This window comes from Pteronotus mesoamericanus, unplaced genomic scaffold (assembly GCF_021234165.1).
Source record: "Pteronotus mesoamericanus isolate MK-2021 breed Mesoamerican mustached bat unplaced genomic scaffold, CSHL_Meso_final contig_214, whole genome shotgun sequence".
Classification (NCBI taxonomy): Eukaryota; Metazoa; Chordata; class Mammalia; order Chiroptera; family Mormoopidae; genus Pteronotus; species Pteronotus mesoamericanus.
The window spans coordinates 6,590,485-6,606,798 of NW_026555089.1; the positions used below are offsets into that span (position 1 = coordinate 6,590,485).

General features: G+C 46.7%; 1 protein-coding gene across 1 annotated transcript; it reads left to right on the plus strand.

Annotated features, from left to right (window-relative positions):
• Positions 1–806: 806 nt before the first annotated feature.
• On the plus strand, positions 807–16,295 carry STX5 (syntaxin 5). Its single transcript, XM_054571001.1, has 11 exons — positions 807–945; positions 1,594–1,837; positions 3,066–3,136; positions 3,306–3,361; positions 3,480–3,550; positions 6,411–6,527; positions 6,613–6,669; positions 6,848–6,929; positions 7,411–7,517; positions 7,686–7,807; positions 15,531–16,295. The coding sequence occupies exons 2-11, from the start codon at positions 1,613–1,615 to the stop codon at positions 15,688–15,690; spliced, it is 1,068 nt and encodes a 355-aa protein (XP_054426976.1). The 5' UTR covers positions 807–945; positions 1,594–1,612; the 3' UTR covers positions 15,691–16,295.
• Positions 16,296–16,314: the final 19 nt, after the last annotated feature.

Sequence of the window (16,314 nt, forward strand, 5' to 3'; positions counted from 1 at the left end):
GTGGCTGCTCGCTGAGCTGGGATATCTGACGTCACAAAAGCCTGGTGGGAGCCAGATGGGCTGGAGTGTGTGGCACGGAGTGCTGGGCAGAGCGGGCCATGGGCTGCTGCCAGGACAAAGACTTTAACACCTCTGGTGGGCAGGCCAAGGAGGTCGAATCGGAGGAAATCGGGGAAGGTGGGAACAGATACACCTGGGGTGCCCAGGGAATGGGGGTGGAAGGCCCAGGAGGTGGGTGGGGGAGGGGAGAGCGGCGCTCAGCGGCCTCGTCACCCTCGCAGACACCGAAGGGGTCGATGTGGACTCGCCAGAACACCGGAATCCCAAGTCTAACGAAAGCCTTTTGATCACCGTGCTGTGGCGGCGGCTATCCCTGTTCAGTCGTCGGGGCTCGCGGTCAAGCAGGCTGCAATCACTCCCGAGTCAAAAGCATGGGTGTTCGTTCCAGGAGAACAGCCCGGAGGGAATTCTGGAGGAGCCGGAGAAGGGGTAACTCCAGCCCTGCTTTCGGTCCTCCCTAGCCTCCAGAGAATAAAGTTTCTAACGTGTACTTGCCAGAGCTTTTGTGCCTCTGCTGCCACTCTGCCCGCACTGGGCACGAGCACCAGCGCGGCGGCGGTCTCTTTAAGGCTCCTCCCCTGAGGCTGGCCCACCCGGGTGGCCCCGAGCTCTATTCTAGGGGGCGGGGTCACGGCAGCAGTCTAGCCAATGGAAGAGCGGAGTCGTTCCTGTATTTGGGTGTGGGGCGTGTCTCTCGCGTTGCCGGGCTCGAAAAGGCGTGGCACCGCCCTCTAGTCACCGGGGGTGGGGTTACGTGTGGGTGACGTGGCGGCCTCTAGTCTGTGGTCGAGTTTCCGAGGCTTCCGCGCCAAGGGAAGAGGCGGTGACGACCCAGGAGACTGTGGCAGCGGCAGCGGCGGAGGCAGGCGGCAGGCGGCGGAGAAGGTAGGACTTACTCTAAGAGTGGTCTGGCTGCCGTGTCAGCTCAGGGCAGCGGCTTTCCGGGGGCGGCCACGGGAAGGGGGAAGGGAGCCTGAGGCGAACGGATGAGTCCTGCCGCCCGGCTCGCGGTGAGCGAATACCTCGGTGTCCAATTAGGAAAGCCTCTATTGAGAAAGACGTCGGCATTAGCTAGTCAGTAGTTCCAGTCCCCTGGAAGGTGGGGCTTGAGGAGGTGGGACTTCCTGTTTCAAATAAACACCTAGAGATTTTTCCCCCCTCCGCCCACCGAAGTGTGTACCCCTCAGAAGGTCCGTTACCATTTCTCCCTGAGGAGTCGAAGGAACGCCTGGATCCTAGAGGGCCTGGTTACGACCTGGGGCAGTCGCACAGGCCGGGCTGGAGCCTCGGGACCTCGGGACCGGCCTTTGGCCCTGCCTCTGTTTCAGAGCCCCCGACCCTCGCTCTGGCTGCCCGAGCCAAGTTGGAAGAAGAGTGAGGAGGGGAATGGCTTAGGCCGGAAAGGAAGTAGGGCCCTGCCCGTTGCCGTCCGGCCCCAGGATCTGTGGGTGGCTTTGGGGCCCAAGAATTTACTGGTTGGGGGGAATTTGTGGGGAAGAGGCCTGGCGAATGACACTCTCCCATCCACAACAGTCCGAGGTTATGCGTCTCAATGATCCCGCGGAAACGCTACGGGTCTAAGAACACGGATCAGGGTGTCTACCTGGGTCTCTCAAAGACACAAGTCCTGTCCCCTGCAACTGCTGGCAGTAGCAGCAGCGACATCACCCCTCTGCCCACCCCAGTGGCCCTGGTCCCTCCCCCTCCCGACGCCATGTCCTGCCGGGATCGGACCCAAGAGTTCCTGTCTGCCTGCAAATCCCTACAGGGCCGTCAGGTAAGGACCCGGAGTGGGACACGCAGGGGTGAGCTTTCCTCGGATCTGGGAGCGGCTGTGTGTCCCAGCACTGTTGATCGAGATCATTCTTGCGGGAACCTGGAGAACTGATCACGCTTGGAGGACGCGGTAGGGGCTAAGAGATGGCCAGCTCCCTAGAGGCAAACGTACTTTTTTTGTGTGAGGAATCCCCTGAGAAGAGGGTAGGGGTGCTCTTCCTGAAGGAATATCTCAGGACGGTAGGTGGCTGCGATATGCTTGGTTTGGATACAGAAGAGATCATAGCAAAAGTCTCTCATGGAGAGAAAGCACTTTGAATTTCAGTTCTGGTATAGTTCAGCCCCACAGGGAAGTTAGTTGGGCCGGTTCCTGTATCTATACAATGAAGGAAGTTTTCTATTGTAGATAGATTTATAATTTTTTAAAATACTTTATTTTTTATTTTTAGAGAGAGGGGCATAGAGGGAGGAAGAGGGGAAGAGAAACATTGATGTGGGAGAGAGACATTGATCGGTTGCCTCTCACACACCCTGAAACTGGGGACCAGGCCTACAACCTGGGAATGTGCCCTGACTGGGTATCGAACCAGTGACCTTTCAGCTTGCAGGCCAGCGCTCAATCCACTGAGCCACACCAGCCAGGGCTGTACTTTTTACCAAAATTAATTTGGGTGCTTTTTAGAAAATTGCATTCCTTTGTCTTGATCTAGACTTTCTGAATCTAAGTAGGACCTGAGTGACTGTAATCTTAAATATTTTTACTGCTAAGCTTTTGTTAACAGTGGCTCTTCTGTATGACCTCCAAGAGCTTTCCAGCTATCTTTGATTCCCTGATTAGGACAGAATGGTAATATGAGCTACCATTTATTTAGTATTCACAGTGTACCAGCTATTTGGCTAAAATACTTTCTAGTCTTATTTTTAATCTTACCAACAATCATAGAAGGTGTATGGATTGTCTTCATTTTATAGAAGAGGAAATAGAGATTCTAATTTCTAAGTAACTTGCCCCAAACTCCCAGCTAGTTAAGTGTATGCAGTCAAGGTTTGAACCCAGGTCTGCTGGTCTTCAAATTTGGGCTCTAAACTACTGCTACCGCTAAAATTAGACCGTCTGGTGGAGGACACCATCAGTACTAGAAAGAGAGTTTAGTGGACACCCGAAAACAATGAAAGCTGGTAATGGGGAGAGGGGAACGGAAGTTTCATCTTTTGACATTGCTTTTCAGAATGGAATACAGACAAACAAACCAGCTCTGCGTGCTGTTCGGCAGCGTAGTGAATTCACCCTCATGGCCAAGTGAGTTGAGAGGAGTTAGGCGGTGGGCTGATAACAGTATCTAAGGAGAAGTAGGCTTGCCTTTGGTGGCCTTGGCTGTGAGGGCGGGGGTTTGTTGTGCTGGAGCTAATGTGGGAATAGGCCCTCTCCAGCTCTTTCCCACAGTGTTGTCACTATTGCTTGCTTGCAGGCGCATTGGGAAGGACCTCAGCAACACATTTGCCAAGCTGGAGAAGCTGACAATCTGTGAGTGTTCTTGGGGTGTCTCAGAGATGGAGCAGTGAACCAAAGAGGGGGGAGGAACTGCATTCCCTGACCCTTGTCTTTGATGTCACTCATCATGACTTCTCATTTATCTCTACAGTGGCAAAGCGAAAGTCCCTCTTTGATGATAAGGCAGTGGAAATTGAGGAGCTAACTTATATCATCAAACAGGTGAGCTACTAACTATGAAGAGAGCCCAGATTTCCAGTCAGATCACTTCCATCATTTCCATCGCCATGGAGGCCCAGAGCAAGTTTCTAGAGTCAGCCCCAAACATCTTGCTCGTCCATTGAGTCAGTAGATATTTATTGATCATCTACTGTGCACAAACCAAGTATTGCGCTGGTCACTTGTCAAACGTGAGGCAAGACTCTGCCTTCAAGGGTTTGGTCTATAAATTCAGGCTTAAGTGAGTAGGAGGCGAATGTACAGGACAGATTTTACCAAAAGATGAATTAGATAGTCTGGAAACACTGGAAAAGATTTTATAGAAGAGGTCATATCTGAGTTGGTTTGAAGGCTTTACGTATAGAGGCAGATTTTCCAGACAGAGAAAACAGTGTGTGCAGAGGTATGGCTTGTAAAAGGGAAAGGTCTGGTCTTTGCTCAGGTGTTGCCTGCCCAGGGAGGCCTACCCTACCCTGACTGTGCTGTTTATTAATCCAGCAACCAAAACTCTGATTTCCCTTACCTTGCTCTGTTTTCTTTTTTATAGCACTTGATACATTCTAACATTCCCTGTAAATTAACTTACTATGTTTATTGTTTGTCTCTGTTCCCCACGCCCCCCGCCCTGCACCTACCTCATTCCCCCTTGAAAAAAGAAAAAATAAGTGCCACAAGAGCAGAGATTTTTTTTCTTTCTGCTTGTTCACAGATGTATCCCAAATGCCTGTAACAGTGTCTGGTATTTGGTAGGTACTTAATATTTGTTGACTGAATCAGTACTTGGCAGGAGATGAGGCCGGAAAGATAGGTGGGTGGCTGGGTGTGAAGATCATTGTGGATCTTGCTAAGGTGTATGGAGTCACCCTGAATGCCATGGGATGCAAAGACGATTAGAACCTGGATCCCAGTTCTGTCTGAAAGACACTGAATAAAGCACAGTTCTCTACAGTTGTGATTCCTTGCTCTCCCAGGACAGTATAATAAGAATAGAATATGAAATTGAATGACTGTGGATGGAGGGGGGGGAAAAAAAGACCCTGGAGCAGGATAGGCAGAGAGGCTAGGAAGGACCCTGCTGCAATTGTCCAGTACAAAAGGGATTATGGCAGACAGGCCAAAGGGGAGATGCATTGAAGAGATGCTGTGCTGGGTAGAAAAGAGATGGTTCTACTAACTACTGCGGTGCTACTGTGTAGACATGCAAGGTACAGCTGGATTCAGACAGACCCCAGATCCCAGGTCCACCCCTTGCAGTGTGACCTAAGCTACCTAACTACTCCAAGCTTCAGTTCCCTTGTAAATGAAAAGGGGATAACAACAGTACCTACCTCACAGGGTTGTTGTGAGGGTTCTTTCGTTTATTTCCCAATCCCATTACAGATGTGTGGTCCCTTCTTTGGGAAATGCCTTTCTAAATGGGTGAACTAGACACCATGCAAATAAATAGAATAGGCAGTTTCAGATAGTGATAAATCCTTTAATAAGAAGTAAGTTATTCAGAGTAGGGGCCTACTTTATTTTTATTTTTGTTCTTTTTAGTTTCTAAAAGGTTTTTTATTAATTTGAGAGAGAGATCAATTTTTTTTTCTTCTTAGTCATGCATTCATCAGTCACTTCTTGTATGTGCCCTGACTGGGGATCAGACCCGCAATCTTGGCATATCAGGACAGCATTCTAAACAACTGAGCCACACCGGCCAGGGCAGTGGTGCCATTTCCTGAGCTAGAGCCCAGTAGAGGGGATATTAGGTAGAAAAAACCTGGAATGCAGTTTTAGACACGTGACTCTGAGGAGTCTACAGCAGCTTTCCAGAGGGACAGACCAGGCAGCACTGGCAGTCATCCAAGTCTCAAGAATGGTTGGGGCTGGATTCTAATTGAAGAGATCATTGGAACGACTCCAGAAGTTGTCTGATCTAGTTTTTTGTCCAGCCTTTTTCTTGAACTCTCTATTCTAGGCCTCTTTCCCCTCCCCCTTTTCCTTTTCCTCTGATTCCTCCCTGGCTGGCTGCCCTGGACCAGGCTTTCTGCCATTCTCTGGGGGCCTCCTTTGTCGCATGTGGCTCTTTGCAGGCTGAGTTGGGGAGTGGATGAGGCATTGGTCTGGTGTAGAAAGCCTAGCTGTGCTACTCATTGTGTGTGACCTTGAACAAGTCACAGCTTTCATTCTTTTAGTGATAATTTTTAAAAGGAATTCTGTGTATAGAAATTGCTTCATTGATGCTTTTAGAAAACCATGTTGCCTTTGACTTCTTTTTCCCTGCTTCCTCCCTCCCTCCCTTCCTTCCTTTATTCTTCCTTTCTCCTGAGTACTACCCAGGTGCTTTGTTGCCCATATTTATTTATTTTTATGAAACGGGAAAATAGGGAGAAAGAGAGGAAGAGAAACATTGATGTGGGAGAGAAACATCGGTTGCCTCATGTGAGCACCCCTGCCGGGGACCAGGCCTGCAACCCAGGCATGTGCCCTGACCAGGAATCAAACCAGCGACCCTATAGCTTTGTGGGACGATGCTCAATCTACTGAGCCATACCAGCCAGGGCAAAATTTTTCCCTTGAAAGTAGTTCTGTGACCATGAGGTTGGCCTTATGGTGTGGAATAAGGCAGCAGGATGGAGAGGGTAAACAAGTCATTTGTTTACAAATGGATGAGGCCACATTTCACCTCTTTGGCTCTCCTCTGCAGGGAATGTACCCCAGGAAACAGCAAAGCTTGCAAGACCCCAGTAGGCCCTTTTGGTCTGACCAATAACAGTTGCTAGTAACTCTCACTCTGCCCTCCCTGCCAGAGATATCCAGGTGGGAGAGACACCGGCTGAGGACTCCTCGGCTGATAATGTTTTTCTCTTGGCTCTTTCACCAGGACATCAACAGCCTCAACAAACAAATCGCCCAGCTTCAGGATTTCGTGAGGGCCAAGGGCAGCCAGAGTGGCCGGCACCTGCAAACCCATTCCAACACCATTGTGGTTTCCCTGCAGGTGGGACCTGGGGGCAGGAGAGGGGGAGACAAAAGGGAAGAAGGTATTGTCTTCCTTTGGCTGACCCTCTCTCTTTCTCTTCTAGTCAAAGTTGGCCTCCATGTCCAATGACTTCAAATCAGTTTTAGAAGTGAGGACAGAGGTGAGAAGAATCTGTGTAGGAGGGATGGGAAGTTGGGGGTAAGGGTCCAAGAGGGAAATGGGAAAGAGACGGGTTGGAAGGGCAAGGGCATCTGGGTCATGGGCCGACAGGAGGGATCTCTTTAACATGCCTGCTTTCCAGAGGCCTCAGGACCTTTGCATTTCTTCCCCAACCCCAGAACCTGAAGCAGCAGAAGAGCCGGCGGGAGCAGTTTTCCCAAGCACCCATGTCAGCCCTGCCCCTTGCCCCCAACCACCTGGGTGAGTCACAGGCAACACAGGGAGTCCTGGGGGTAAGGTGCAGTCACTCTGATGGTGTCTTCTAAGGGCAGGGGTTGGGTAGGAGAATGGAGGGGCAAGGAGGTGGCCAGGCTTTACCTCACAGTGGTCAGACCTGATTTCTGGCATTCATGGTCCGCACTTAGTCTCCCATGTTCTCACTGTTGGGGACGAATTTGTTGGGGACGAATTCAGTCATGTTCAGAAGCATGACACTTAAACTAATATGCTTCATGCACTCACTTTATTCACATTCTCTAATTTAATTTTCACAACCACCCTTTGAGAAAACAATTATCATTCCCCATTTTACAGGTGAGGAAACTGAGGCTCAGAGGGGTTAAATGACTTGTCCAGGGTCACAAGGCTAGTAAGTGCCAGAGCTGGGATTTGATTCAGAACATGTGGGCTTTGAAACTGCTTTAACCCATAAAAAAGGGCCATGTCTTCTTTCTTCCTCCAGGGGGAGGTGCTGTGGTTTTGGGGGCAGAATCCCGTGCCTCTGGGGATGTGGCCATTGACATGGTGGACTCTCGGACCAGCCAGCAGCTACAGCTCATTGACGAGCAGGTACCCAGGCTCTGAGCTGGGGAGGAGTTGCCCCTCTGTTCTCTGTGGGCCACAAGCGAGTGTTTGGAATGTGCCGTGGGTGAAATGGCAAGCTGGGAGGGTCCTAAAGAGGCAGGCCCTGCCCGGAAGAAGCTCCCAGTGCTCATGTGCACACTCTCTCCTCTGAAGGATTCCTACATTCAGAGCCGGGCAGACACCATGCAGAACATCGAGTCCACAATTGTGGAGCTGGGCTCCATCTTTCAGCAGTTGGCACACATGGTTAAGGAACAGGAAGAAACCATTCAGAGGTGAGACTCTTGTTCTCTCTCACCCCAGAGATGAGCCGCCTCTTCCATGGGGGTTGGCATCCTAAAGGTCCTCAGGAACAGCCCTTTGGAAGAGTAGAGTGAATCCTGCCCACCCACAGGGCCCAGGTCGCCTGCCTTTATTTGTTCAACAAGTGTTTACTGAGCACCTGTTCTATGTCAGGCACTGTTCAAAGTGCTGAGTACACAGCAGTGAGTGGAACAGCAAAGTCTCTCTTTTACGGAGCTTAACTTCTGTAATGTGTGTGTGAAATTCAACAGGGTAGTGAGAATAGCTGTTAAAAAAAACTGACAAGAAATTTTCAGGTGATAAAAAGGACTATACTGAGAGTTAAAGTAGGATGATATGTTAAGTGACTGACGAGGTATTCCACGTTGGGTGGCTGGAAGGGCTGCTCTGAAGAAGACAGGACGATGATGATGGTGATGATGCCTGAAACAGAGACCTGAGTGACAACAGGGATCCAGCCATGCAAAGAGAAGAGAGTATTCCAGGCAGTGTGGACAGCGCCTGCAAGGGCCCTGTGATGGTGCATTCTTGTTGTATTCAAGAATCAAAAAGACCAGTGTGGCTAGAAAGTAACGAGCAGGTACCGAGAGGTACAGGATGAGACCCAGGGGGCAGGCAGAGCCCTTCCTTTCTGCCCTCCGCCACTACCTGCTGCTGTAAGAGGCATTTTATCTGCTCCTCCTCTTTGGCACTTAACATTCTTTCAGTCAGTTACAGCAGTGACTTTCAACTGGTGTGCCACAAGAATTTTTAAAACATGCAATACCTGACTATTTCGTCAGGAGTACTGACTTCTTTTCCTTTAGATTGTCAAATAAAAAAATAGCAACAGCCAACAGAACAGTAACTGTCCAGTGTGAATGAGTCAAATTATACCTATTATTTTGATCATATTGGCAAAATATATTTTTCTGGGGGTGCCACGTATTTTAGGAATTAATTTATGTGGGCCATGAGATGAAAAAGGTTGATAATCGCTCGGCTATAAAGATACAGATACAGTCTTGGACAAAAGATATAAAGATACCTGCCCTTGTAGAACTTAGACCCTAGTGGGGGAGATTAATTATTAAAAATACACATAATAATTAAGTGGCCCAGTATATATTTTTGCCCAGTGATAAATGCTACCAACAGAAGTAGAGTAAGATAAACTAATCTGGAGTGCTAGTTTTGGAGAGGCAAGGTGTAAAATTTTTTTTGTTTTTTTCAGAGCAGGAGGAAGGGGGGAGAAAGAGAAACATTGATGCATTCATTGGTTGATCCTTACATTTCTTGTATGTGCCTTGACGAGGGATCGAACCCACAACTTCGGTGTACTGGGACAATAACCAACGGAGCTGCCCAGCCAGGCACAAGTTTAATTTTAAATAGGACAATTAAGGATGACCCGATTAAAAAGGTGACATTTGAACAAGATTTGGGAGAATGTGAGGGAGTTTGCTATGTAGATATCTGGGGAAGTACCCAGACCGAGGGAAGAACCAGCGTGAAGGCCTTCACACAGGAGTGTGCGCGGTGAGTTAAAAGACAGCAGAGAGGCCACTGTGGCCGGGCACAATGAGGAGGAGAGCAGTACAGGTATCGTCAGAGGAGAAGCGAGAGGCCGGGTCACATGGGGCCTTCTAAAGCCACGTGAGGCTTTAGGGCTTTTACTCTGAAGGACATGAGGAGCCGTTGCAGGGTTTGGACTAATGGTTACATTATCTGACATCTGTTTCACTCAGTTGCTGTAGTCAGAGCAGATTCCAGGATAGAAGCAGGGAGATAGGCGATGAGGCCTCTGCAGTCATCTAGGCAAGAGGTGACGGTGGCTGGGATCTAGGTGGTGAGTAGTAGTTTGAACCTGGATGTATTTTGAAGGTAGAACCAACAGGATCAATTACCTGATGAACTAAATGTAGAGTGTGAGAGAAAAAGAAGTTTATGATGATAAATATAGGGTTTTGATATAAGCAATGAGGAGATTCATGGCTTTCACTAGAAATAGGGCTGGTTATTGGAAAGCTTAAGGGGAAATAAGTTCACTGTTGGACATGTCCAGTAAGTGGACAGTTAAGACATCTCTGGTGATAGTGAGCAGGCAGGTGGATATGTGGAGTTTATGAGACAGGTAGAATTGTCAAGAGTAGGCAGAACTGGACTTTGAAACTGGGTAAGGAGCACGTGTAAAGAGGAGGACCAAGCACTGAGTGCTTTTCTAAACCTAAGTCTCAGTCCTGGGGCGAGACTGAACCGGAGGACAGCTGGTGAAGTAGGAAGAAAAAAAATAAATGAATATGGTGTCCTAGAAGCCAGGAAAAGAAAAGAGTCAAAAAAAGGAGTGATCAGCTCTGACAGACTTTGCTTTTAGGCCAGGCAAGATGAGAGCTGCAAATTTAATTGGATTGTTTAGTTCATTAGCATTAAAAAAAATATTTTACTTATTTTTAGAGAGAGGGAAAGGGAGAGAGAGAGAGTGGGAGAGGAACATCAGTGTATAAGAGATACACTGATTGGTTGCCTCTTGCATGCCCCCAACTGGGGACCTAGCCAGCAACCCGGGCATGTGCCCCGAGCCGGGAACCCAACCGGCCACCGTTTGGTTTGTAGGCCGGGGCTCCATCCACTGAGCCACACCAGCCAGGGCATGATTATTTTCAGTGCTCAGATTGTTCTGACTTTACCCAGTGGGAGCCACGAGGGTTTATTGTGGTTTTTTTGTTTTGTTTTTTAAAGGATAGGAGAAAATAAAAGTGTGTTTGTATGCTAATGGGAATGTTTCAACAGAGAAGTAGAAATTGATGATATGAGAGCAAGGGGGTTCAGTTTTTAAAATTATGTCCTAAGAAGGTAAGAGGAAGTGGGATACAGTGCATATGTGGTGGGCTAGGCTTTAAGAGGAGCTGGTGATGGGGAGGTCCTTTCTACTGGCCAGATGGGATGCTGCCAGATCCATGCAACGTTGAATAACATGTAATACCTGACTATTTAGAAAGACAATTAGATCTTTAAAAAGAAAAAAAAAAAGCTGGTGATAGGTGGGAACGCAGAATGTATTTCACAGATGCTGGAGGTGGTTCGTAACAGACTACTTCAGTCTTCTCAGTTCAGTAAGAAAGGCCATTCATGGGGAGGATGGGAAAGAGGCGGTGGTGTCCACAGAGCCACACATTCCTGCCTGCCCGCCCGTTTGCCTTTTGGCAACATCCAGTCCTGGTTGAATTTTATTTCCCAAAGCACCTAGCAGAGCACTTGAAAAAAAAATCCTCACCGAAGAATATGTTTATTGATTTTACTTTATTTTATTTATTTTTAAAGATTTTATTTATTTATTTATTCTTTGGGAGAGGGGTAGGGAGGGAGGAAGAGAGGGAGAAAAATATCTCATATGAGAGAAAAACATTGATCAGTTGCGACCAACCTGCAACCTAGACATGTGCCCCAGTGGTAGCGACCCTTCACTTTTTTGGCACGACACCCAGCCAGTTGATCCACACCCAGTCAGGGCAGTTTATTGATTTGACAGAGAGGGAGCGAGAGAGAAACATCAATCTGTTGCCTCCAGTGCGCCCTGACCGGGGATGGAACCCTCAAGCTAGGGGTGTGCCCTGACTGGGAATCCAGCCAGCAACTTTTTGGTGTACAGGACGATGCTCCCACCAAATGAGCCACCCAGCTAGGGCCTAGCACTGTAGCCTATGTTGTTGATCATGTGAAATTGGGTAAACACATTCATATAAAGCAGATTTCCCAACACTGACACATCAGCAAGCCTCACTTATTTAATTAGGCAAGGTATAGAGAGTATGTTCCTGGCCTCCCACTTGGAGATGCTGATTCCAAAGCTGTGAGTAGAATGCCATTGAGAAAAGGAAGTGCGAGGTAAGGACCCTACGGTGTTGATTAGAACAAGGGCTGAATTAATCTGTGCCATCGCTTTCACCTTAATGACTCAGAATGAGTTTTACAGTAGAATGAAGAAGAAAAGGGAGCCCTGGCCAGGTGGCTTGGTTACTTGGATAGTCATCCCATACACCAAAGGGTTGTGGGTTTGATTCTCAATCAGTGCACATACTTAGGCTGCAGGTTTGAACTGATGTTTTCTCACACATTGATGTTTCTCTCTCTTTAAAATGAATATACATAATCTTGGGTGAGGGTTAAAAAATTAAGATTTTGAAAAGACATTTAAAAAAGAGCTGTAGACATTCTAATGTTTGCTCTCTGGATGCTGGTGGATCTGGATTTGCGCGCCCTTTTTAGAAACCATTCATTGAGTCCAAAGTTCTTTAGTATGTAGATTTCCTTGGCCCCACCCTAAAATCTCTGGATTTGAGACCTAAGAATTTGCATTTTGAAACAGGTGATTCTTTCTTTTTCTAAGTATGCAAACTTCTGATCTAATGTTAGTTATTCCCCCACCCCAATTTGTAAATTAAACATTTCAAACTATAGAAAAGTTGGATGGATGGATAGCACAGGGAACCACTTACATTCTTGTCACCTGGATTCACCAGCTGTTAACATTTTATCACCTTCCTCTTGTTCTCTCTTTTTTTCCCTGAATCATTTGAAAGTGCAAACACTGTGGCATTTTATGCCCAATTACTAAAACGTTCATCCTCCTAGAACAGGTATTCTGCTAAACAGTCACATACCACTATCATACACAAGCAAACTAACAATTCTCCAACACTGTCTAATGCTCAGTCCATGTTCAAATTTACCCAGCTCTTCTAAAAAATGCTTTTAGCTTTTTATTTTTTTTCCTTCAATGTAAGACCCAGGCAACATTCACACATTACATTTATGTCTCTTCAGTTTGCCTTCTGTTTTGTTTTTTTGTGACACTGATTTTTTTTTTTTAAGAGGCACTGCAGTGCCCTTGTAGAAAGTCCTACATGTGTATTTGTCCAGTGCTTCCTCCTAATTAGATTTAGTTTAAATATTTTTGGCTGGCTGCATAGGTGGTCATATCAGTTAGCCCTTGATGAGATTATCCATGTATTGGTTTTGACAGGTTTGGTTACCTGTTTAAGGTGATGACAATCAGTCAGTCATCTGTGGAGTGATACTTTGAGTCCATGGGAATAATGTCCAGTTTCTCAGCCCCATGATGTTCCTTGACTGACTTGTGTGAGATTGTGTGTATCAAAATGGTAATTTTCTAATTTTCTGTCCTTCATTTATTAGCTGACATTCTTCTGGAGAGAAGGAGCTTTCTTCTTTTAAAAATACTATGGAATAATAGTAATTAAAAAAAATTTCATGTATTATGATCCATTACCATCATTATTTTTTGTTTTTAATTTTTTATTACTCTTTTATCCTCACCAAGGACACTTTTTTTACTGCTTTTAGAGAGAGAGGAAGGTGGGGAGAGAGAGAGAGAAACATCGATTGTTTGCCTTCTCCGATACTCCCTGACTGGGGATCAAAGGCGCAAGCTGGGTTTGTGCCCTGACTGGGAGTCGAACCCACGACCTTTTGGTTTATGGGATGATGCTCCAACCAACTGAGGCATACTGGCCAGGGCACCATCATTATTCTTTATTACTAAATTTGGCCATTTGGAGCTACATCAAGGCAGTTTCTGTACCCTCTTGAGCACAACTCAGTAACTCTCAGTCATTGTGAAGTTTTGGGGAAACTGAAACTCAAAAACTAAAATCCCACATCTCCTAATAATGGTCATATGTTTTCAGTTCTGGGGCTCACTGTCTTATTTGGTTTAACCTCTTGTTGTTGTTGTTGTTGTTGTTCTCAACTTACACTCACTTTCTAGTCCTCTGGTTTTCCATGCCTCTCACAACAATTTCATCATTTATCCTTTCTGTTCAGCAAGACTCCAGCCTCTTATTGCTTAATGCCTGCCCTCTATAGTCTCTCCCTGTAGGACATTCTTTTGTGCTCCTCCCATGTACACTTTTTTCCTTTCTGTTCTTGGCCTTCTCCCCAAGCCATTATGTTCTGCCCCATTCGCTTCCCTTATTTAGTTCCCCTGCTATTTCCTCTCAGTATCCCATTGATTTGTAATTTTTTCACCATCAGTGTTCCCTTTTAGTTTCATTCATGAACTCCCATTTTCAATCTTTTATATGCCATATTGCATTTACTGTTTTTCCATTTTTGTTAAGCAAAGCCAGTGTGAGCTGTATCAGTTATGAGCTGACAAATGCACCCACACTAAGAAATGTAATTATAGCCAAAAGTTCGGAAACTGGATGCTTTAGTTAGCCTCTCTGACATAATAGGGAATCAAGTACAATCCAGGCTTCTGTACTTGGACAGAGATTAGCTCACAGCCCTCATGACCTAGGACCTTGGGCTTGCAGCCACTGGCCCTGCCTTTCCCCTGACTTTCCAGCTGGATTGCCAGGCTCCACCAACTTTTCTATCCCTACACCTTGGAGAAACCTCTACTCCCAGGGACTCCCTTTGCAAAGACCTGGATTTGTATTTGTTTTTTAGATTGTGTATGCAGGTTGACAGGGGAAAAAAATTTTTTTTTCTCAGAAACCTCCCAAGAGATTGCCCTTCCTCAGAGAATTTCTCTGTACTCTGGAGAGGAATGTTCTCCTGAAGTAGAGCTTTTCTTTTTCCCTGAATCCCTGTTCACATAAATTTCTCTTCCTGTCTCACTCAGAACCAGGATGTCCTGACTGTAATGGCCTATGAACTTTTCCCCACCCATTACAAATGCAATACATATTTATAAGATAAAAATCAGTAAATACTGAGAGACTCGACTTTGGATGGTGAGCACACTATACAACACATAGATGAGGTATTATAAAACTGTACACTTGAAACCTGTATGATTTTATTAACTAAAAGCATCTTGATACAGTCAAACCTCAGTTCTTGAACATCCCCCATCTCAAACAGTTCAGTTCTTGACCAGGTTGTTCATGGAGAGAACGTCTTAGCTGTCGAACAAAACTTTGGTTCTCAACAACCCTTTCATACTAATACTGTGTTTCTAATAGGAAAAAAATGATTTTGTTTTTGAGCAAATCACTTCTTGAGTAGCCTTCCAGAATGAATTTAGTTTGAGAACCAAAGTTTCACTGTAAGTTCAATAAAAATTTAAAAAATAAATACCGATCAGCAAAAACTTATAAAAGGTCATAATTGGGGGGCCCTCAGTATGGGCTGGGCACTTTATTAGGCAAGATTGGCAACCAGAGAGTTAGTTTTTGTGTTATCTTCATTTTTCTTTCCTTTTCAGTTAAGGAGAAGGAGATCTGAGGTTAAATGACTGCCTTAGGGTCATCAGCTAAAAAGGTGCAGAGCCGATTTTCAAACCACAGTCAAGACTTGTTTATATTACCTGTCTAGAGCTTTTTCTATAGACAAGTATATATACACAAAAATGGGACCACATTGTAAACACATTTTTTTTTTTCAAATTATAAGAGAAAGTTTATTTAGAAAGTTCCAGAGCTGTAGGAGTGAGCCAGCTGGGCTGTTTAGACTCCGGGAAACAAGTTACGGAGAAGGGCTAATGGTGTTTAGGAGAGGGAAAGGCAAAGGCAGTGCCCCTGGGGGGAAGGAAAGGGGAAAGGACGGGCACAGGCTTGCTCCGGAGAGTGCAGCTAAACACTTTTTACTCCCATGTACTGTGACCATCTTTCTGTGTCAGTAAATATGCTTCAATAGCGTGCTTTTTAATCCAGTGTCCTGTTTCCTCTCCTCCCTGCCTATCCCCAGGATCGATGAGAATGTGATGGGAGCCCAGCTGGATGTTGAGGCCGCCCATTCAGAGATCCTCAAGTACTTTCAGTCGGTTACCTCCAACCGGTGGCTCATGGTCAAAATTTTCCTCATCCTCATTGTCTTCTTCATCATCTTTGTGGTCTTCCTTGCCTGAACCCTCTCCACTGTGAGGCACTCCGTGGGGGTTTGGAACCTACCTGGGAGGGCAGGTGGCCAGTGCTGTCATTGAGCCTGTGCAGGGTGCTTGGGAGAAAGGCCCTGTTTTCCTGGAACTGCTAAGAATGGCCACTGCCCCTGATCACCCCCACCCCTTGCCTTTGGCTGGCCACCCTGTCCTCCCCACACCACCATCAGGCCCGTGAAACACACATGGTTCTGGATTTGAACTCCGCTCTGAAGTGGCTGGAAGGGAGCAGAGGCCATCTGGGGGAGTCAGTGGGGGAGGTTGTCTCCCCCGGGAGATTTTTATGAACCCTCCTAGCCTCTCCCAAAGAAAACTCTGGCAGCAAGGGGAGATGAAGCCCTTTCTCACATCCTGAGAGTGAGGGGAAGAAGTGAAACTGCCCCAGGGACCAACTTTCCCATCTGGGTTAGAATTTGCCCTCTTCCTCTCTTCACCATGTGAGGCGGGAGGCTCTGAGCACCTTGGCTGCCTGCACAACCCCAACTTCGGCTGCGTGACTCAGTCTGCCAAGTGCACTGCAGCCCGTTTTCTCCCAATTACAGCAAGACTGTCAGCCTCACTAGCCATGTTGTCATTTCTGGGTGGGAGCGTCGA